The sequence below is a fragment of the Panthera onca genome, chromosome D1 (genome assembly GCF_046562875.1).
Source record: "Panthera onca isolate mPanOnc1 chromosome D1, mPanOnc1 haplotype 2, whole genome shotgun sequence".
NCBI classification, from domain to species: Eukaryota; Metazoa; Chordata; class Mammalia; order Carnivora; family Felidae; genus Panthera; species Panthera onca.
In genome coordinates, this window is record NC_138348.1 from 4,243,804 (window position 1) to 4,266,278 (window position 22,475).

At 56.2% G+C, this 22,475-nt stretch overlaps 2 protein-coding genes across 7 annotated transcripts in view; one reads left to right on the forward strand and one right to left on the reverse strand.

Moving 5' to 3' along the window:
* Positions 1 to 7,600, reverse strand: part of IGHMBP2 (immunoglobulin mu DNA binding protein 2) — a 97,364-nt gene extending 89,764 nt beyond the window's left edge. For 4 of the 6 annotated variants that reach the window (XM_078433792.2, XM_078433790.2, XM_081790222.1 and 1 more), the window contains exons 1-4: positions 7,365 to 7,600; positions 4,945 to 5,114; positions 1,451 to 1,634; positions 1,120 to 1,217 (exon numbers count right to left, since the gene is read on the reverse strand). In XM_078433792.2, the coding sequence (XP_078289918.2) occupies positions 1,120 to 1,217; positions 1,451 to 1,634; positions 4,945 to 5,114; positions 7,365 to 7,600 (688 nt within the window). Of the gene's footprint in view, positions 1 to 1,119; positions 1,218 to 1,450; positions 1,635 to 4,927; positions 5,115 to 7,364 lie in introns of those variants that run through there. The other 2 variants (XM_081790223.1, XM_081790224.1) reach the window with 2 other exon arrangements.
* MRPL21 (mitochondrial ribosomal protein L21) lies at positions 7,582 to 20,538 on the forward strand. The gene is made up of 7 exons (XM_078433797.2): positions 7,582 to 7,686; positions 11,960 to 12,017; positions 14,100 to 14,185; positions 15,338 to 15,501; positions 17,938 to 17,990; positions 18,966 to 19,069; positions 20,424 to 20,538. Exons 1-7 carry the CDS (start codon positions 7,587 to 7,589, stop codon positions 20,486 to 20,488), a joined length of 630 nt encoding a protein of 209 aa, XP_078289923.2. The 5' UTR covers positions 7,582 to 7,586; the 3' UTR covers positions 20,489 to 20,538.
* The last annotated feature ends 1,937 nt before the right edge of the window (positions 20,539 to 22,475 follow it).

The following is a 22,475-nucleotide window of genomic DNA, read 5'->3' on the forward strand; positions in this document are numbered from 1 at the left end:
GGGCCCCAGCCAGCCTGCTGCCCGCTTTCGGCCGTCCGGTCTCACCGGAACCCAGCCACGCCCGTTCACTTACACGCGGCCTCCGGCCACCGCCAAGTATCTCCCTCGTGTGTCGTGTGCTCCGAAAGCGGGCCCTGGGCGTCCAGCTCTGCCCCCAGCGCCCGCCGCAGGGCACCCGACCCCTGAGTGAGCACAGCTCCCGGGCACAGCGCCCTGGTCGAGGCAGGCCAGACTGAAACCAGCTTGGCAAGCAGCAGCGATCACCTGACCCGAAGTCCCAGCGCGCCCCACCTCTTGGAACCGCATCCCTTTTCCTCAGGGACACCTGCCATAACCACCACATAGCCTGCTCCTTAAAACACGGCAAATAAACTTCTAATTCAGCTTTTCCCGCGCATAGCAGCCTCTCGATAAATAGGTGACAGAATAAAACGTTGAGACGTGAGTGCTTTCAGAATCTGGAGAAGTACCATATGGCAGCCACATCTTTAAAGGCTACTGGCACGGCATCACGAGGGCGTGAATGAGCCCCGCCACCCCAGGCGGCAGGGACAGACCGAGCGCTGCCGAGTCAGGAGATGGACGAGGGTGACATCACGGGCGGTGCTTGGGGAGGCAACAAGCCCCCTCAAAACTGAGGCTCTTCAAGACCACTGAGGGGTATGAGAAAGTGCAGGCGAGGAAGGGGAGCGTGTGCGTGTACGTGTGTCTGTACGTAGAAAAGACCAGAACACGTGCAGCTTGAAAGATGCCGAAAAAGGAACAAAATGCACTTAGAACGGAGACTTTTCAAACAAACAAACAAAAAATACTACTGGGCAAACGCTATACCCAGCCATCACGTATTTTCGTGGATCACTGAGCTAGAACATCCTCACATTTTAAAACAATGTATTTAGGAACACTCGAAAGAACGTTGGAAAGTCGATGGAACGAGCTGCTTCTTGGCACCGAGTGCTGGACAGTCCGGTTCACGTGAGTCACTCAAAGAAATTTAAAACAAGACACAGAGATTCCCTCCAACTGTACATCCTCAACCTCTTGCTGAAACACCCCAGCTCACCCTGCTCTCAGTATTTCCGGAGTGATCTCGTCGACCGGGGAAGAAAAGGCTCTTACGTGTTTCACTGGCAGGACTGGGGGGTGATCCACCGAAGACGACCTCTATGAGGGAGGTCGCGGGGCCAGAATGATACTTCTTTAGGGTAATGAGAGCTCTGCCAAGGGAGAAAAACGAGAATTAGGAGCTGGGTGAAAACCAGCCACTGATTCAGTGCCCGAGCCCCTGTCCCAGCACAGCCACCTGCAGCCACCACCCCCTGGGAGGGGCACCGAACGACTCCAGACTCAACTCGACTGCACTCCTTTCCACCACAGGACAGGCGGCCAGGGTGAGTGAGCCACGTTAAAGGAAAAAGAACATGTGATTCCCAGGCTCACTCGCCCTTACTTTTTCAGCCGCTTATAAGTGACGTCATTGGCGAGTTTTAACAGTCTGTAGGCACGCTCTCGGTCTAAGCTCAGCTGGAAATCATGGGACTCATCAAAGGCTACTGTGACCGATCTCTGCATGATCCGGGTCAGGATCCCCGTGGCCAGCTGACCGCCTTCGTCATACAGACCCACTATATCTCCTGCAGGAACAGAGACTCCGGTTATACAAACACTGAGCCAAGTTAAACGGTGAATTATTTTCTATGATAAATTCCAGCATTATTTCAAATACCCTGTTAACTTTCTTTAGAAATGAAATCAATAGCAGTACAAAAGTTTAACTGACATCTAAATTACGTACAAAAGTTGACTTGAGATCAATGAACTATTTAAAGCAGACACGCCAGGGACAACACCTGGGTGGCTCAGTGAGTTAAGTGTCCAACTTCAGCCCAGGTCATGATCTCATAGTTCATGAGTTCGAGCCCCGTATCAGGCTCTCTGCTGTAAGCACCAGGCTCACTTCGGATCCTATGTCCCCCTCTCTCTCAATCTCTCTCTCAAAAATAAATATTTTTAAAAAATTTTTAACAAAAAAATTAGGACAAACGTGCCAGTCAATAAAACCTTTTGAAGTGCCTACTCTGTGCTAGGCACTGTTCTAGGCGCTGGTCCAATGAGAAATAAGACACACGTATCAGCACTGGAGGTTTCAAGGTATTATGCAGCCCAGGAGGGGATGGAGAGGGACGGGGGTGTCATTTTATTTATTTTTAATTTTTTTATTTTCAAAGAGAGAAAGAGAGAGGTGGCATGCACAAGTGAGAGAGGGGCAGAGAGTGAGGGAGAGAGAGAATCTCAAGCAGGCTCTGCAACGTCAGCACAGAGCCCGACGCGGGGCTCAAACTCATGAACTGTGAGATCATGACCTGAGCGGAAATCAAGAGTTGTATGCATAACCGACTGAGCCACTCGGGCGCCCCAGCGTGTCATTTTAGAAACAGGGTATGGCAAGGGCCCCTGAGTGGCCACAGGTAAGCAGGATGGGCCCTGAACGAAGCGGGGGCCACGAGCACATCTAGAGGAGAACATTCCAGGCAGAACGTGAGCACCAACGGGGGGACAGAGGTCATCTGCTGCCCACCCAAGTACGGACTTCCCCACTTCCCACAGTAACTGTCGGGTGACTCGCCCACCCGCTGGGTGACTCTGAGGGGCTTCCCTGATGCCAGGGACGGAGCACACAACCTACACCTCAGCCAATCACTGCTGCCACGTCCCTGGCCACAGTGACTGCTCAGAGATGAGCCCCCTGAACACGGTGAGACTATTGCTTGCACCTGGCAAAAAGGCCCTCCCTCTGTCCAGCTGGACCAGAACCCTGAGGGCACATGGGGGCTATAACTTCGATCCTGTGTCGCCTGAGAAGGAAGCCACCCCAGGACAGGGCAAAGCCAAGAAACGGAGAGAAGTCTGAGCGACCTCCCGTGGGCCCTGAAGCCAACCTTCTAGCATCACAACCAACGCAATCTTTCTCGCCCAAGCCAGCGTGGCCTGGGTTTTCATCACCTGGAAGGGGAGACATTCCGACCAAAACAGACTCCACTCTGAGATAAAGCCAGAGCCACCCACACGCTTACATCCCATTCATTCCGTGTCTGAAAGTGTGTGCCCCAGGTCAACCAGGCACCAGACGCACTGACCCTGCGCTGTTTTTCTTCAAGCAATGAGCTTCACCCGCACCTTAAACCTTTTCTCTGTGTTCTCCCCAACTTTATAAAGACAGACAGCAGGTGGCAACAATCCCCCAGGGGCAGAGTCCAGTTCTGTCTGTGCGCCCATGGGGCTGAGCACAGAGGACCCCGTCCCTACTGTGACCTCCCCACTAGTGCCCTGAATAGGATCCGTCTCAGAATTTACATTTCTAGGGACGCCTGGGTGGCTCAGTCGGTTAAGCGTCTGACTTCGACTCAGGTCACGATCTCGTAGTTTACAAGTTCGAGCCCCACGCCGGGCTCTGTGCTAACAGCTCAGAGCCTGGAGCTGCTTCGGATTCTGTGTCTCCTCCTCTCTCTGCCCTTCCCCTGCTCACACGCTGTCTCTCTCTCTCCCCCCCACCTCTCTCTCTCAAAAATAAATAAAAACATTAAAACAATTTTTTAATTAAAAAAAAAAAAAAAAAAGGAGTTTACATTTCTAAGCTGAGCCTTAAAACTGCTCTTCCGAAGACGAGAAACTAACAGCTCCACCCGGGTCTGGCCCACAGCCTCGGCCACGCGGCAGATTCTCAGCCGGATCCTTTCGCGCCCAACTGCCACTCCCTGACTCCCATTTCCGAACCATTCGCCAACCTCGTGGATCCCACTCCGTGATGCCTGCTAACCGTATACGCCACTGGATGCGTTTTCACTTTTGGTTTTCAGAGTTTACAACCCCCCGCATGGACATTCAACCCTGACGGCCAGGAGGAAATGTGCCAAGGCGCCCCCAGGCCCGTCGGCAGCGGGCAGGCAGTGGTGAGCTCTAGCTCGCTTAACAAGAACACGGGAGACCGGACTGCAGCCAGCAGCCCCCCTTGTCCCCCCATCTCCAAACCCAGCCACCACTCCAACAACCGCGGGCAGGAGTCTGGGAAACCCGAATATGAAATCAAAAGCCCGTCGCCACCAAAATAAGGCGGACTCTTCTAGAGCAAGTCCGGCTCCTCCCGGCCGCTGCTCCTCTCGGGCAGGGCCGGCACAAGGGTGCCCCGAACACGCTCGGCATGAGAGGCTGTGGGAATACAGAAGGAGACGTGCTGTACCCCAGCTGCCCAAGACACGCACGGCGACGGTCACGCGTAATTCTGCCCTTTCTAGTAGCCGTGAAAAAAATAATCTTCAGGAAACAAGTCAACTTATTTTAATGATGATCTACTTCATCCGATATATGACAGACACCGTTTCAACAAGTAGTCAGGTTTCCAAAAGATTACTCTTCCGGGGCGCCTGGGGGGCTCAGTCGGTTAAGCATCTGACTTGGGCTCAGGTCACGATCTCACGTTTCATGAGTTCGAGCCCCGCGTCGGGCTCTGGGCTGACAGCTCGGAGCCTGGAGCTGCTTCAGATTCTGGGTCTCCCTCTCTCTCTGCCGCTCCCCCGCTCACGCTCTGCCTCTCTCTCTCAAAAATAAACAATAAAATATTAAAAAAAAAAAAAAAAAAAGGTTACTCTTCAGATAGCCTAGACATCTGTGTACTCAATCTCCAACCGGGTGTGCACGGTATGCCTGCGGCAATCGCGACCCACGTCTCAAGTGTTCGATGACCAAGTGTGGCCAGTGGCTGCCGTCTGGACGGTGCTGACCTAGACTGCCAAAAAGCCACGTGACTGGCGAATATCTAACTAAAGGGCCTTCACCGCAATGCTGTATTCCCCAATCAGCCATGCGTAACCCAGCCTTTACAGAGCGAAAGTCGCAGTCGGGAGGCGAGCAATAAACAACATATGCCTACGTCACAGACGCACGGACCGGAAGTAAAGCTGTTGCTGGGAAGGGCCGTGGCAGACGCACATCTCCTGGGCTCGAAGGTGACCAGCAGCCGCCCGTACAGCCCGGTCCGCTGGCTGGACACCTGCAGCTTCAGCAAACAGACCCCTCGGCTCTGGAGCTCTTTCAGAGAGATGTTTTCCTGCCAGGACCTGGAAGATACCCAACACTGAGAGTTCAATACTTACGCCCCACCAGCTTATATTTCCCCCCATACGGGAGGAAGGAAAAAGGGAGAGAGACACAAAGATCTGTGCATAGGCACCAAGTAAGACCCCAAGTAAGCCCCTCAGATCGGGCTCCCCCACATCCTCCTGCCGGTAGAGCTACGCGCTGGCCCTGCTCTGCTCTGACCGCATATCCTGGTTCCCACCTGTCACTAAGTCCATCGTACCCCCCCCACCCCCGCCATCTGCACCCTCACGAATCCGCCTCTGCCTCCATCCTCCCCACCATAACCCTGGTTCAACCCACACCAACTACATCGTCTGGACTAGACAGAGCCTCCTAACTGCCTCACCTCTGGGGCTTGCCCTGTCCGGTCCCCAGCAGCAGCACCCAAGCAATCCACCCAAAACACGAATCTATTCACCCACCTCCCCTCCCCCCACCCGTGAAAACAAAGAGGAAACCTCACTGAAATGCAGCGGGGAGGCCAGAAGGGGGAGCTGCACCTACAGATGTCAGCGACCAGAACTGTCAGTGACAGACCCCCCACAGCAAAGGGGCCAGACCATCCCACAACAGGAATGATGCACCCTGCAACTCCTACAAGAAATCCACTACCCCTGGACGCAGCCAGCGAGAAGTGGCCGTCTTCCCGAACTCGTGCCCCTTCTGTAACGGACTTCAGTTCAGAACGACCCCTCCCAACTCCTTCCTCCACAAAATAAAGGTCCTCCCCTTCCCTGGTTGCACTAGCCTAGAGCTTAGGCCACAGATTCCATGTCCAGAACTGCAATCCTCTGCTGTTATGAATAAACCCATCTTGCTAGGAGAGGAACTGGCTGTTTTATTTCTAAGGTGAACACCCCACCCTCTTACCTGTGCGGAGAGCCGGCCTCTGCATACGGAATATAACACAAGCTCACCCTCAAGACCCTTCTCAATCTGACCGATGCCTACCCTTCTGTGGGTGCTCACTGCGCCCGGCACTGAGCTGGGCGCCTGACAGCAGGCCATCTTGTGCTCACAGCAAACCCATGAGGTGGGAATAATCACACTTTACAGGTGAAGTGGCTCTAAGGCTCAGAGACGTAGCCTGCAAAGTCACACAGCCACACACAAAGCAAAGCCCATCGATGTCTGCAGTGCAGACCTTGGAATCAGACTCCTAGCCTCCGGTCCTGACTCCACCTGTTACCCTGAGCAAGTGACTGAACCGCTCTGTCACAGCCTCCTCGGGCACCAAATGAGAAGAACACTGAGGTTTGAAGGAACGAGGGTCTGGAAAGAGCATTTACAGTGAGCCTCCATAAGCCCTGGCTGTTACTTCTTCAGCTAAGTGAATATTCGCGTTGAGAAGCAAGCCGGGCTCTCTATGGCACGCACCCTCAGGTGCAAGGCTGCCCTCCCATCTCATCCAGGAAGGCTCCTCAAGGCTCCTCTCCTTCCTCTTCTATCCAGGAAACCTTCACTCCTGTTTTTCTGCTCAGGCACCACCTGTCCCCAGAGCCAGCCTTAGCCTCACCCTCCCCAGGGGGAGCTGGTCTCCATCCGAGCTTGCACAGCCCTTTCCGCACACACAGCATGAGTGTGCCCAGCTGGAAGTAACGGTCCAGGCAAGCCCACCTCCTGCCCAGGCCCAGGCCCAGGCCCACTCCCTGCCCAAGGCCAGGCCCACCTCCCCCACCTCCCCCACCGCCCCCACCTCCCCCACCCCCACCCCCCCATCCCCCGCCCAGGCCCAGGTCCAGGCCCACTCCATGCCCAAAGCCAGGCCCACCTCCCCCACCCCTCCACCCCCCCCCCCACTCCCCACCCAGGCCCAGGCCCACCCCCTGCCCAAAGCCAGGCCCACCTCCCCCACCCCCTCACCCCCCGCCCAAAGCCAGGCCCGTCCCCTACCCAGACCAGGGCCCAGGAGGCCGCATCGTCGCGCTTTCCCACCCGCCCGGCCCCGAAAGAGAGAAGGGCTGAGGACGCGCTGGGGGCAGGGGCAAGGCCTGGGACTGGAAGTTCGGGGGTGGGGGCTCCAGGCCAAGAAGAAAGGGCTTCCTGAAGGCCCCAAACCGGTACGGCCGCCCGGGAGGCGACAGGGTCGCATCTCCAGAGGCGGCCGAGCCCCCCCCCCCCCCCCCCGCAAACACACACACACACACACACACACACACACACACACACAGCTCCGCGGGCGGGACTCAGGGGGCAGAAGGGCAAATCCCGGCCGGCCCACCCAGTACCTGCGCTCCTCGACCTCCGCGTCTCTCTCGAGCTCCAGCAGGTCCAACTGCTTGCTCACGAAGCTCTCCACGGCCGCCGAGGCCATGACCGCCGCCTGGCCCGGGCCCGCGGCGGCAGAGGTCCCGCTGCGGCGCGCGGCGGCGTTCCCGGCCGGGCCCGGTGCGTCGACGCACAAGGTTCGCGCCGCTGCCGCTTCCGCTTCCGGCCGAGGCCGCGGGAAGATGGCGGCGGCCATGGCCGCGCGGGCCGTGCGGGTCGGCCTCGGGCGGCTGGCGTCCGCCTGCAGCCGCAGCGTCCTGAGCGCGTCGGGGCCGGGAGCGGGTGAGACCCGGGCGGCGGGGTGAGAGGAGGGGTCGGGGCGCGCGTGTCTGTGTCCGCCCCGGTGCCTTCGGTGTTGACCGCTGTCCCTGATGCGGCGAATATAGCACCGGCCCTGCGGTGGGTGAAACCAGGGTTCGGATCCTGGGTCCTTTAGGAGCTTAGCTGCTGACCGCAGCCCTTCAACTTCTCTGCAGGCCCGGTGTTACCGGGGGGGGGGGGGGGGGGGCAAACTGAGGCTCGGTTCAGAGAGCTTAGGTAACTTGCCCAGGGTCACACGGCGGGGAGGCGGGGGAAGAGAGATACAGACCTCCAGGTGCCTGTGCTTTACCATCGCCCCCAGGCTACGAGCCACTCTTCCAACCTTCCCTGTCCCCGTCTGGAAAATGGTGAAGGTCCTTGCCGAATCTTAACCCGTTCAGCAAAAGCAATGGCTGCATTTTAGGCCCTGGGTTTTTATGAGGCTAAAAAAAAGTTGCATTCGTCAAAAACACTGTATTTTTGCCTGAAATGATTGGAGTATGTATTTGGGGGGGGGGGGGGGAGGGGGAGTGTTTAAACATGTTTTAAAATTAGATAAAATGCGCATTTGACGGTATTAAATAATTGTTCCCTTTTTTAGATGTGGTGATGCGGGTTTGTTTGTTTTTTTAACTGTTTGTTGATGAAAGAGTGCAAGCGGGGTTGGGGCAGAGAGAGGGGATCCGACGTGGGCTCTGTGCTGACAAGCAGACAGCAGCAAGCCGCGAGTGGGGCTCCAACGCACCCACCGTGAGATCATGACCTGAGCCACCCAGGTGCCCTGGTGAAACTTGGCTTTAAGTGGAGACTGCTTAGGATTCTCCCTCTCTCCCTCTCTGCCTCTCTCTCTCTCCATCTCCCCCTCCTGCCTGCTTCTCCCCCCTCCCTCTCTCTGTCTCTCTCCCTCCCTCTCTCCCTCCCTCTTCCCCCCAACCCCCTCTCCCCACCAGCCCAACCCCACTTGGACACTCAAGAAAATAAACTTTAAGAATATTTTTTAAATACACACATTACATAGTGTGCTGGAAGCTGATAAGTCTTACAGAGAAAAAGAAAGCGTAGGTTGGGAGGGAGGGGATCAGTTTTAAATAGGATGGTCAAGGAAGCTTCTCTACTGAGATAGTGTTTGAGCAGAGACCCAGAGAAAAGAAGGGAATTAGCCTTGTGGATTGCGGGGGAGGGAGGTTCTAGGGGAAGAACAGTCAAGGAACACAGGTTTTGAGGTGGGCATGTGCTTGGCATGGGCCTGGCATGTTATGGGAATAGCCAGGCAGCCTGAGCGGCGGGTGCAGAATGAACAACGAGATGGGCTCAGAGAGACAGAGGGGATCACGCTGCCCGTGCCCTGCAGGCCACTGCAAGGGCTTTGGCTTTCTCTCTGAATGAAATAGGAAGCTCGTGGAGAGTTTCAGCACAATAGTGACAGGATCCGACCTAGGTTTTAGCAGGATCACTCTAGTTGCTGTGCAGAGAAGGGAGGTAATGGGGAGAGCAGGACATTAGTGGTAGTTCAGGCAGGAGGTGGGGGTGGGTTGGAGACCGTAGGTGGTCAGAACCCGGATCTCTTGAAGAGGAGAACCAGGAGGAACTGCCAATAGCTGTGAAGGCAGGAGAGAGAAGGGTCCGAAATGATGGAGACTTTTGGCCTGAGCACCGGGAGAGATGAAGTTGTGGTCACGTGAGATGGGGAGGAGAAGCAGGCACTCGGGGGAACCTGGAGCCTTTGTAGGTTTCGAGATGCCTGTTAGACTCGCAAGTGGTGATGGCAGATGGTCAAGTGGGGAGTCAGGTCCAGGCTGCACCTTAAGCATACTGGTGGTCCTCAAATCCATCCAGCCAAGTGCAGTCACCAGGCGAGTGGGCGTAGATAAAGGAGAGAGAAGGTCCAAGATCTGAACCCCAGGCGCAGCGAGGTAGCAGAGGAGAGGAGGAAACCAACCCAAGAGACCCATAGTTGGGAACACCTGCTAACAGGTAGCTACGAAAGGGTGAATCTTATGGGATGTCAATTATAGCTCAAAAAAAAAAAAAAAAAAAAAGATGCGTCAATAGATATAGGAGATATTTGACAAAGGTCAACATGTGTTCATAACAAAAACAGAAAAAAAGATACAAAGGAAACTTTTTTTTTTTTTTTTAATTTAAGTAGGCTCCATGCCGAACATGGGGCTCAAAGTCACAACCCTGAGATCAAGAGTTGTCTGCTCTGGTGCACGGAAGTGGTTCCGTCAGGGAAGCATCCGAGTCCTGAGTTCATCTCAGGTCACGATCTCACGGTTTGTGGGACCCAGCCCCGAATCAGGCTCTGGGCTGACAGCGTGCAGCCTGCTTGGGATTCTCTCTCTCCCTCTCTCCGCCCCTCCCCCACGTGCACTGTCTCTGTCTCTCTCAAAATAAAAATAAAACTTTAAAAAAAAAAACGTTGGGTCCCCTGGGTGGCTCAGTTGGTTGAGTATCTGACTCTTGGTTTCAGCTCAGGTCATTATCTCAAGTTCGAGAGTTCAAGCCCTGCATTGAGCTCAGTGCTGACAGCGGGGAGCCTGCTTGGGATTCTCTCTTTCTCTCTCTCTCTCTCTCTCTCTCTCTCTCTCTGTCTCTCTCTCTCTGTCTCTCCCTCCCCGCCCCTTCCCTGCTCACTCTCTCTCTCTCAAAATAAATAAACTTTAAAAACGTTTTTTAAAAAAGCATCCGATGCTTGATTTCCGTTCAGGTCACGATCTCACAGTTCGTGGGTTTGACCCACGTCAGGCTCTGCATGGAGCATGCAGCCTGCCTGGGATTCTCCCTCTCCTCCCCTTGCCGGCTCGTGCTCTCCCTCCCTCTTGCAAAATAAGTGAATAAACATTTAAATTAAAAAAAAAAAAAAAGTCAGACGCTCTACCAACTGAGCCAGCCAGACACCCCCGCAAAAGAACTTTAATAACAGAACATCTTCAGAGATAAATGAATAAATAAACCCTCAACGGCCACTGAGTCGCTGCTCTTTTCTTTTTGCTCCTAAGCTCTGCATCTGATTTCCAGGCTCTTGACTCAGTAGGGGGTGACTGCCTTTGTCCCTTGGTGTATTGGTCACCTGCTGCATAACAAGTTACTCCAAAACCCAGCAGCTAAAGACGACTAACTTTATGTCATACCGTTTCGGATGGTCAGGAGTGCGGGAGCAGTTTTGCTGGGTGGTTCTGGCTCTCATTAGATGGCAGTCAGGCTGTCGGCTGGGGCTAGACGATCGTTTCTTTTTTTTTCTTTTCTTTTTTTTTTTTTTTTTAATGTTTGTTTATTTTTGAGAGAGAGGGAGAGAGACACAGAATGCGAAGCAGGCTCCAGGCTCTGAGCTGTCAGCACAGAGCCCGACACGGGGCTCGAACCCACGAACCGTGAGATCGTGAACTGACACTCAAACAACTGAGCCACCACCCGGGCACCCCAAGGACAGTCCATTTCCAATCCCACTCCTTGCCTGTCGGCAGGAGCCCTCAGTTCCAGTCTTTTATAACCTAATCTCAGAAGTTCTGCGACATCACTCATGCCATGTGCCATCGGTCACAGAGACCGGCTCCATCTGAGAGGGACAGTACAGGGGTGAGAATAGCCCCTCGGGCCGTCTTGGAGGCCCAGAACAGCGTCTGAACCTGCTGGGCACCTGGTGGTCGAGGAGTGGATTCGTGGGTGAGGGATTCCGGTTTGGGGCTCTTTTCAATGATGCGGTCAGGGGCACGTGGCTGGCTCTGTCAGAAAGAGACTTGTGGGGCGCCTGGGTGGCGCCGTCGGTTAAGCGTCCGACTTGAGCCAGGTCACGATCTCGCGGTCCGTGAGTTCGAGCCCCGCGTCGGGCTCTGGGCTGATGGCTCGGAGCCTGGAGCCTGTTTCCGATTCTGTGTCTCCCTCTCTCTCTGCCCCTCCCCCGTTCATGCTCTGTCTCTCTCTGTCCCAAAAATAAATAAAAAACGTTGAAAAAAAAAATTTAAAAAAAAAAAAGAAAGAGACTTGTGACTCTTGATCTCGGGGTCGTGAATTTGAGCCCCACATCGAGTGTAGAGATTGCTTGAAAACTTCCGATGGTGTGATGAGCACATCTCAACACACACAAGCAGTAACTAAGTGACGTTCTTTTAGCTTCGGTGACCTAGATTATTCCACAGGCACGTGATAGTGTGGTGGTCTGACTCGGTCACCAGCAAGAGCGTTGTGTGTTTTAGCTTTGTGAAGAACTGTGGCATTTCATACCAGTAACTACCCCTTTTTCTTGTCCCCTCAGCTTCCCTGGGGTCGGCTTCCCAAAGGTTCGGTTCACAGAGCACTTCAGTTCCACAAGGGTAATGTCCAAATGTGGGTTCGGGCGACCCTTCGTTTGTGGGACTGTCGTTCTAAAGCCAAAACTGCACGTGCGTGGGTTTTCGAGAAGATGTAACTTTTTTGATAGTGTTTTTCTAAAACCTTCGACGTAAGTGTGGATGGGGCATCGAGAAACCCGAAGACGAGTGTGCTCCCGGGCCTTACGCAGCTGTGTTTTATTAAGCAAAGTTTTTAACTCCGAGTTAGAGACTTCCAACTGGGAGTATGGAAGGTTGTATCAGAATTTCTAGGAACAGCTTAAATACCACTGGGAAGAGCGTATTCAGTATTAAAGCATCACGCTTTGGGGAAAAGTACAGGAAGTGAATCTGACAAAGTCACGCCCTAGTGGCAGTTAAAAGCGAGGAAGCCCCGCCTCCTATCCTGGCCCCGCCTCTCGCAGCCTGGGGCAGGTCCCTGGGCGGGTGGTCCACTCTGAGCTTCGTTTCCTCTTCTGCAAGATGGGAGTGATGTTCGTGTCCATCTCGGTGGAGTCCTGTGAGCACTCAGTAAATTTCCACGTCTAAAGAGCTTAGGGCAGTGCCTGTCGGACGGGAAGTTGTCCCAGAGTGTCAGCTGCCCTGCGTCACAGGATCTCAGAAATGGAGTCATTCAGGGCTCTCTTCACGTTGAGAAGAAGTCGAAAGACAGAATCCGCTTACAGAGAGAGCCCCTGAAGGGGGATTGTAGTTAATTTGCCTGATTCTTCCTATTTCCCCACGGGCCTCCAGCTCGCCAGTCTGCCGTGGGGTGCCGCCCGACCCGGCCGGGGGGCCAGGGCTCCCACGCACAGACTCCGCGCCTCCGGGTCCGTCAGAGGTCATTGCCTGGCCGCAGAGCCGGGACGTGTCTCTGGGAGCTCCGAGGTCAGCACAGCGGACGAGCCCGGTTTAATTTTGTGGCCAGCGGACCCCGTCCCGGAGAGCGTTTGACTCGCGGGTCTGTGTCGAGCACCTGCTGACCGCCGGCGACATGGGTCCTGCTGCGCAGTCGGCGGCTCTGCCTGTCGAGTGGCCTTTTCTCCTTGCTGGAGCTCTGCAGCAGAAACGCCGACCTGTCACCGTCTGGCAGCAAAGGGACAGAAGCTCTAAGACGCTTCTGATAATTCAGTTTGGGCTCTCCCGAGCTCTCCCCTCTTTGCAGGCGACAGTAGTTGGAGGCAGAAGTAGATCAGGAAGTCAGAAAGACCCCGCGGCCCTCTTTTGCCTCCAGGCTCCCGGCCCGGTGCTCCCGGCTCCTGTGCCGCGGGCAGACACCTGGCTGCGGCACAGGACAGACGCGCGACGGCACTGGCACTGCCCCTGCTCCTGAGCGCGTCCCCGATGCCCAGCCTTCCGGGCACACTGACCCTCCTGACCCTGCCCGGCCCCGGGGGGGGGGGGGAGGGGGGGGAGGGGCTTTTATTCCCATTTGCTCAGTGAGACAAACCGGCCTGCAAGCTAGTGAGACGCTTGCCAAGGTCGCGTTACTCTGGTGGCAGAGCTGGGCTTCAGATGCAGGCCTGCCTGGCTCCTGTCCCCCCCATGAAGGCCGAGCAGGCCCCTGCCGGGTGGGAGTTAGAGGTTTGGGCTGGCGGGGAAGGGGGAGAGCACGGACGTTGGAGTCCTGCCCTCAGGGCCCTCGAATGCCAAGATGAGACACAGGAGCCTGGTGGGCTGGGGGTGGGTGGTGCTGAGAGCTTCTTATCTTCTTGTGGAGTGTTGGGGGGAGGGGAGCACAGCGCCACAGCCCATACCTCCGAGCACGTGTGCCCTGGGGACACTGAGAGGGCCCGGCTTCCTCGCCTTGGATGGGCCACCGGCCTGGGGCGTGGTTATTCCAAGGAGGGGATCTTCTGGAATAAGATGGTCGGAATTCCGTTTTAATTACGAGTGATTAGTGGGTGTTCCTTGGATCCCTGCTCCTTCCAGGAAGCTGTGCGGGAGCCTGTCCTCGGTCGTCTCGTGGCAGCACGGCCGTGAGTTTGCACTTGCCGTGCCCCCCCCTCCGCCCCCGGGCTTGGGAGCGCAGCCCCGTCTTACAGATTCTGAACGGTGACACACATGTGTGAAAACGTTTTACAGGTACGTTCCTGAAACGTCGCTGAGTTCACCGCCTTGGCCAGAAATTGTTCTGCCAGACCCAGCTGAGGAGACCAGACAGCACGCAGGTAACGGGGGCAGAAGCTGGAGGGCGGTGCCCCCCTCCCTGACAGAGGCGGTCACCTGGCCGCAGACAGGACGTCGCATCGCCGGGCGCTCTGAGGCCCAGTGTGAATGCTCAGGCCCATTTTCGCCACCGAGCACAAAAAGTTAAACCGTCGTTCACTTAGCAAATACTCCTGAGCACCGAGCACGTTCAGGGCAGGCTGCGTAAGTGAGGGAGGGGCCCCCGGGCCATCCGTGCTTCCCGCCGCTGGTAGAAGCACGGGGTCAGGGACAGATCTGTCCGCAATCAGAAGAACAGGGTGCACGGCGGGCAGCGAGAGCCCGTGCCGTCCTGGGCGTTGGAGAAACCGTCGGGGTGTCGGGACGGGTGTCCGCCCGGGGCTTGTGGCCGTGAGGAGGGACGGTGTGGCCGGCCACGTGGCTGCCATGAGGGGGCGCGGCACCCTCGGTGTCTTTTACGGAGCTAGACACGCAGGGTAGCGGGTGGCGTCTTTGAGATGCCGCGCCAGCTAAACAGCGTCCTGCCCTTCTTCGGTGCGGCTTCCGGCCTAGACTCCACTTTCAGGGCAGGAAGGATGTCTTCCTCCCCCGCGCACCCAGCCCCGCACAGGCTGGTGGGTCAGGGCTCCGCAGGGGCTGTGACCCGAGCCGGGGCGGCGGAAGCAGGGAGCTGTGTGGGCAGAAGCTTCCAGGTAGACCCCGACGCTATGCGGCATAATTCTAGCTTTTCCTTATCTGCAAAACGGCCTCTCCTTTCGCTTTGCCAGTCCTCTGGCCTTTGCTTAGTAAAGACGGGGAATCGAACAGGGTGAAGGTTTGTCCTCCCCAGAGTCAGAGAGACAGTGCTCAGGCCAGAGCGGGGTATCGTGTGGGGTTGGGGACTCGGTCTGGAAAAGCCCCACGTGCCCCGAGTGCCTGTGCTCCTGGGAACAGCGGGCTGACACTGCCCGCAGCAGGGAGAGGAAGCAGCCCCCGGCTGTGAGCTCCCCTTTCGAGGGTGCCAGCTGCCGGGGAAGCTTCCTGTCCCGCTGAGAGCGAGCAGGGGCCACGTGGTCCTGTACCACGGTCACAGCGGCTGGGGTGGAGCGGCTGCCATCCCGGTCATGAGTAGCTGACCGACCCGGCCCGGTCCTGACTCTCCCTCCCCCGCCCAGAGGTTGTGGGGAAGGTGAACGAGCTGATCGCCACCGGCCAGTACGGCAGGCTCTTCGCCGTGGTGCACTTTGCCAGCCACCAGTGGAAGGTGACCTCCGAGGACCTGATTTTAATTGACAATGAATTAGACGTCGCGTGTGGGGAGAGGATCCGGCTGGAGAAGGTGAGACCGGCAGTGACAGTCACCACACGTGCCATCCCGCTCCCCGGGTGCATCCCTGGGGAGGCTCCCTCGGGTCGGCGGGGGAAGGCAAGCATCCCCATGGGGCAGGAGAGCAGCATCCTCCCCGGGGGTGGCAGGCAGGGAGGGGTGGGCGGCTGCCCCCCCCCCCACCCCCACCCAGGAGACCCTGTCACAGGGAGGCAGGCAGCACGTTCCGCAGAGGAAAGTACGTGTGCTGATTCGTCTCCCGTCTCCGTAACGTGCTCCCACAGAACATAATGGGCGTCCAGGTGAACACGTAGACTTTCAACCCCATGTTACGGGAGAAATGTTTCAGCTGGAACACCACTCTGGCCTTTGAATCGATGGCTGGTGCTTTTTTTTTCTTTTTTTTTTTTTTTTTTTTTTTTTTTTTTTTTAATATTTGAGAGAGAGAGACAGCACGTACATAAGCAGGGGAGAGAGGGAGAGAGAGAATCCCAAGCAGGCTCCACACTGTCAGCACAGAGCCCGACGTGGGGCTCGATCTCACAAACCATGACATCACGACCTGAGCCAAAATCCAGAGTCAGATGCTGAACAAACTGAGCCCCCCAGGCACCCCTGATGGCTTTTAAACAGAGAGGACTGGATTCAGAGGCATTTCCCTGGGACTGATTGATCTTACTGGCCGTTCTACACTGCTCTGTCTGTGAAGTTAGTGTTTCTACTCATCACTTAGGATTCTGTTTGGTGTTTTGGGCGGCTCTATTTGTTTTTGGCCTGTTCTATTTATAAAAGTATATAAAATTTAAGTTCTCTGCACTAGATCATTTTTGTAGGATAGGTTTAACTGTTAGCGTAATGTGCCATAACACGTGTGGTTTTTTCATTAAGACTTCTTCCTTTGTGATTGCAGGCTCTTTATGTGTTACACCAAGCAGAGCATTAAATTCTGTTTCTAAGAAGTTCTTCTCCCAGCCTGTGATCTGAGCCCAGAGCTGGACTAATTAACTGTTTTGGACATCAGCAACCCTCAGAACTCTCCTCTCCTTAATGACACGGTGGCCGGTCATGAGCTCGTGAGCACGAGCGGCTTTACTCTGTGATGTCTAAAGTAACGGGAGCCTTTAAGAGTGTATCTATGAAGGCTTCTAAAAAGGCTTTTTGCTTTGTTTTGTTTTTTTAACAATCTCTATACATGGGACTCGAACTCGCAACCCTGAGATCAAGACTCACACACTTGACCGACGGAGCTGGCCAGGCACCTCCCAAAGACATTGTTCTCAAACATCACGTTAACATAGATGAAAGCCTCACCTAACGCGGGTTGTTTATTCCTAACTTAGGAAATCTAGACTCTAGGAGCAGGAAACACGTCCTTGAAGTAACTGTGAAAGTTTTTTGATTGTCATCGTTTGGCATAAAGAGCCCGTTTACACTGCTACAAAAGACGCTTTTTGCCTTTAGATGTTTAAGTTTCATACGCTCAGGTATTTTTCTTACCAGTCAAACTTCAGATGGTTCTCCAACTTCAATAAAAACCCCTGCCCTTGCAGCACAAAGAGGTCTTCCTGGGAGGCCACACTTGGCCGTGCCGAGAAAGGCTGCTGGATGGGATTCCGCAGTCCTCAGAAAATACACTTGAACCTGAGTGCGCAGGGTTAGCATTACGAGCTGCTTCAAAAGATGCCACAGAACGAGGCCCCCGCTGGGCTCAGTCGGTTAAGCATCCGACTCTTGATTTCAGCTCCCGGTTCGTAAGTTCGAGCTCCACGTGGGGTTCCTTGATGGCAGTGTGGAACCCGCGTGGGATTCTCTCTCCCCGCCCCCCCTCTGCCCCTCCCTTGCTTGCTCTGCACTCTCTGAAATAAAGAAGTAAACTTAAAAAAAAAAAAAAAGTACCCCAGTATGATTTGTGCATTTTTCTCCTTGTCTATGTCATAACTTCCAATAAAAAGTTAAAAAAATTTTTTTAACGTTTTATTTTATTTATTTTTGAGACAGAGACAGAGCATGAATAGGGGAGGGGCAGAGGGAGAGGGAGACACAGAATCTGAAACAGGCTTCAGGCTCTGAGCTGTCAGCACAGAGCCCGACGCGGGGCTCGAACCCACGGACCGCGAGATCACGACCTGAGCCGAAGTCGGCCGCTGAACCGACCAAGCCACCCAGGTGCCCCCCAAAAAGGAAAAAAAAAAGAAAAGAGCCACCATGTGCAGAGACGGCGAACACACAGCCTGGGGTGCACAATCACCGGGTCGAGGGCTCGGTTTTTCCTGCCCCGGCTGCCGCTCGCCAGCTCCTGAGCGGCTCCCGTCCCAGGCACCGACTCATGAGGTAGCCTGGTCGGCGGCATGCCATCGGCACACTGTCTCGTTCTCCAGGGTGTTTGTGTCGCCGCCTGATCGACGAGCTCGTGTCACTTGCCGGTAACGTGTCTGTTTCGCTCCGCAGGTGCTGTTGGTGGGAGCCGACAACTTCACGTTACTTGGCAAGCCGCTCCTCGGGTAACACGCTCGCTCACGTTGGCTTTGTCCAGGACCCACGCGGGCCACCGCAGGGTCGCCAGGCAGAGGATCCCCGGACCACAGCGTTGTCCCGTTACTAACTTATTACAGCATAGGCCCTTACGATTTGTTGACGGACTATGCTGCGATCTTCTTGCTGGTTTTGTTTTGTTTTTGTTTTGTTTTAATGTTTGTTTATTTTGAGAAAGAGAAAGAGGGAGACAGGGTGCATGCATGCGTGCAAGCAGCGGGAGGGGCAGAGAGAGGGACACAATCCCAAGCAGGCCCCTTGCTGCTCAGAGCCCGACGCGGGGCTCGAACTCACAAACCGTGAGATCGTGGCCTGAGCCAAAATCAAGAGTCGGGTGCTTAACCTGCTAAGCCACCCAGGCGCCCCTGTTGTCTTTTTTTCTTTTTTTTTTTTTTTTTTTTTTTTAAGTAAACTCTACCGAATGTGGGGCTCGAACTCACAACCCCAACATGAAGAGCCGTGTGCTCCACTGACTGAGCCGGCCAGGCACCCTGATGCTGTTCTTTTTTTATGGTGTTGAATTGTATAATTCACATACGACACGGCGTTCGTTTTAGGTGTATGGTACCTTCATACGTTGCAGAGTGCACGCCCCCCACAGGCCTGGTCACCGTTTGTCACCACACGAAGCGATTACAGCATTATTGACCGTATTCTCTGCTGTAGTCACGTCCCCATGACTGATTTATTTCATCACTGGGAGTTTATCCCTCTTCACTTATTTTGCCAGTCCCCCCAGCCCTGTCCTTTCTGCACTGAGCTTGATCAGGCTGCTATGTGCTTTTCAAAATATCTGCAGGGAAAAGGACATATCACTTTTATAACACACACACACACACACACACACACACACACACACAACAGTAAAACTTTATTTTGGAAATTCTTACAAAAAGCGTTAGTAAGCTTGAAAAATAATCAAAAGGGTATTTTCTGTCTTCTAGAAAGGATCTCGTTCGGGTAGAAGCCACAGTCATTGAAAAGACAGAATCATGGCCAAAAATCAATATGAAATTTCAGAGAAGGAAAAACTACAGGAGGAAGAAAGGTAAGTTAGAGAAAGTGTGGCTGGCACCTTGTTCGTGCTCTGCCGGGGGTACAGCGGCCACACCCCAGGGAGGGAGCTCTGTCCGGCCTCACAGGTCTGATGGGGACGGACAGGCGGAGGGGTGCAGAGGGAGGGCCCGGGAGCCTCAGGCTCCCCTCAGGTGGCAGGGGGTGAGGTCAGAGGTCGGAGAGGGAAGAAGCACAGCCCACCGTGGACCAGGGGGAGCTGCGTGCTGACGGTTCGGGCGGCTTGCAGCGTGAGGACGACGGGACAGGGCAGGCCCTGACCCACGGTGGCCGACCGCCTGAGCCGCGCAGGGAGGAGGCACCCTGGCGCGGTCGGGGAGACCCAGGGTGGAGTTGGGAGCAGCGAGTCTGAGGGGTGACTTCACAGCAGAGACCTCACTCGTGCGTGTCACCTGTGCGTGTCCCCCGCGTGGGTGCACAGGCAGGGGCTCGTGAGCAGCACATGAGGGAAGAGAGGGGCCGTGGGGTGGGCTCAGCGGCCAATGAGCGGGAAGGGGAGAGGAGGCCTCATCCGGGGCGTTTTGGAGCGCACTGCAGGAGTGTTGCAGAGGGTGCGATGCGAGGGGTCAGGAAGGCGAGAGCGTCCCCTGAACAAGGGCAGGAGGCCGGCTTTCCCCGCCCAGCCTCTTGGTGTGGGTGCCGGGCTCCACGCATCCAGGGTAGAGGGCACCGGGGCACCTGGGCTCACAGGGAGGAGGCCCCAGGCGGGTCTCAGTCCAGCTGGCACTACCCACCCTCTGCCGCCCCGTTCTTTTTGACCCCCACACGTCACCCTTCTTTGCCCCAGTCCACGGCCACCTTCCGTTGCCCGGTTAACTGACAAGGTGGGGGCTCCTCGTGGCTGGGACGCGCGGGCTATGGAATCCTGCCTCCGGGAGCGCATAGCGCCCACGGTCCTTGGTGACGCCGTAAGGGCTGCCTAAGCTGTTCATAGTCGGGAGTCGCTAAAATATCCCGAACCAGTAGGCCGGCCTCCCCGCAGGTCAGGCCAGGAGGAGCCTCTCCTACACTCTGCCGCCATCAGGTAGCCCCAGGTTCGGGCAGACGGGCCGTCCGCCCCCAGGCCAGGACGCTCCTGGCCTCCCCGCCCTGGTGTTGCTGTGTCTGATGGTGCCCGTGGGCCGTGTGGGCAGAGAGGAAAGCACCCGCCGTGACGCGCTCACGGCAGGTGGCCGGCGGGGCCCACACGTGCCTGCCGCCCGGGGAGAGCCGGTGTGAGGCCAACCCCATGGAAAGTTCGGGTGGCCCAGCAGCAGGGTTTCACTATAGCTCGCGAACAGCGGCAGAATCCGTGGCCGAGCGGTGACCCTGTTGTCTGTCTTTTCCAGTTATCGTGAACCCACAGACTGTCCTCCGGGTGAACACCATTGAGATCGCTCCGTGTTTGTGCTGATCGCGAAGCTACTATTTACAGAGTATAAAAATAAACTCCCGTTTTCCGGAGACCGGGTTTCTGAGTTGTGACGTAAAATCTCCGCGTGCCCGTGACAGGCCATTGTAGCTTGAACCCCCGTCTGTGAGCATAGTTTTTTAAGCAGCCAGCCTCCCGGAGCCAGAGAAGCCTGGAATTCGGGAAGAATTACAAGCACGGCCCTCCCGGGGCTGCAGCCTGGAGGCTTGTGCAAGGGACACCGTGGTTCTCTTGGCTGTCCTCCACCCCAGCGCAGGCGGTGGGGCCCGAGGGTGTGGAGGGGGGCGCAGCCGGGACCCGGGAGCCCACGCCAAGAGAAACAGTCCGGCTTCCACCTCTGGGCAAGATGGGTGGACAGAAAGCGAGTGGACCCCATCTCCGAGTATACCTGTGTCTAGTGATTGGGTTTTTCAAGAAGCTGGGGTTCGAACCTTCTGGGCCCAGAGTCCCTGTTCTTGTCCTTTGCTCTCGGTCCAGCAGGAAAGGAGGGTTGCGGTGCAGGGGGGTGGCGCTCTCACCAAGGGCGGGGCAGCGGGGACGGGAGGAGGGACAGTGGGCAGCCTGGAGCGGTGAGGGGCGGGAGGGGTTCCCAAGTGGGTCCTGGCAGCAGCCGCCTGTCCCAGAAGCCTTTGGGGCCGCCCAGATCTGTGTGCTGGGAGTCAGGCCAGCTAACCCCCCAGGCAGGGAGGGACGACAGGTCCTGAACCCAGAGTGGGCCCGGGACAGGGGGAGCCAGTGGGGGAGAGGGGCTCTCCGATGGCAAGGTCCCCTGTTCTGTGTCCTTCCCGGAGGCAGGGCCTTCCTCCCAAAGAACAGTTAGGGCTTGTAAGTCGCACAATACAACCTTTTGTGGAACCGGAGTGAATGCTTTCTTCGGCAGGAGTCCTGGGGAGTTGCTTGGGGGGTCGGGGAGTCATGGGAGGGGGGGGTAGTCGCCTGTCAGGTCCTCCCTGCAGGGGGGTGGGCAGGGGAGGGAAGGAAGAAGACAGCTCTGTAGGCGGAGCCCCCCCCATGCCGGCAGCCCTTGGGGGGGCTGTCCCTCCCGTAATGCCCTCCGTGCACAGCAGGACGGGGCCGCGCGAGTGGGCAGCAGGCCCCCCCGTGATGCTGGGTGTGAGGGGTGGCGGGAGCCAGCCCCGGAGCGTGGGGTGCACTCCCGCCGAGTCCACGCCAGGAACTTCTGAGGACCGTCCTCGTGCTGACACGTTTGAGGACGGGATCCGCCTTCCACGTTCTTTGCCTTTGGCGCATCCACACGCCGGGACGCGGAACCGATTCCGGCCGTACCGCTCGGCTCTGGAGCCAGACGGAGCTGGGCGTGCGGTGCCCGCCTCGCTGGACGGCTGTGAGGACTCGGGCGACGAGAAGTGACCACGCGCACCGCCTAGAAAGAGGCGGAACCCCCGCTCTGGGGAGCTGGCCGGGTGCCCACGAAGCATTGAACATACTGGACGAGGCCTGTTCACAGGAGCCAAAATGCAGAAAGAACTCGTGTCCGTCAACAGGTGGGTGGATAGATGTGGGCGGTGGGCACACAGTGAAATGTCGTACAGCCCTAAAAATGACGGGGCCCTGACCTGTCACCACACGGGTGAACCTTGAGCACCCGATGCTGAAAGCCACCAGTCCCAAAAGCACACAAACTGTATGATTGCACCTGTATGAAACGTCTAGAATTTGCAAATCCGTAGAGAAAGCGTAGAGGTTCCCGGGGGCTGAGAGCAGCTGGGGGGGTGGGGGGGAGACGGGGAGTTCTTGCTGGATGGGTACAGGGTTTCTTTTTTTTTTTTTTTTTTTTTTTTTGGGTACAGGGTTTCTGTTTGAGGTCATGGAAAAGCCTGGAAGTAGACGGCAGTAATGGCTGCACACCATTGTGAAAATCATTAATGCTACCGAACTGTCGCTTGAAAATGGTTAAGATAGTAGGCCCCCGGGTGGCTCAGTTAGTTACGTGTCTGACTTCGGCTCA

Bases quoted from the DNA above. Each gene is read 5' to 3' on its own strand.
- MRPL21 (XM_078433797.2), top strand. From the start codon at position 7,587: ATGGCGGCGGCCATGGCCGCGCGGGCCGTGCGGGTCGGCCTCGGGCGG. The intron at 12,018-14,099 runs GTAATGTCCAAA...AACGTTTTACAG, and splicing joins AGCACTTCAGTTCCACAAGG to GTACGTTCCTGAAACGTCGC. The intron at 19,070-20,423 runs GTAAGTTAGAGA...TGTCTTTTCCAG, and splicing joins AAACTACAGGAGGAAGAAAG to TTATCGTGAACCCACAGACT.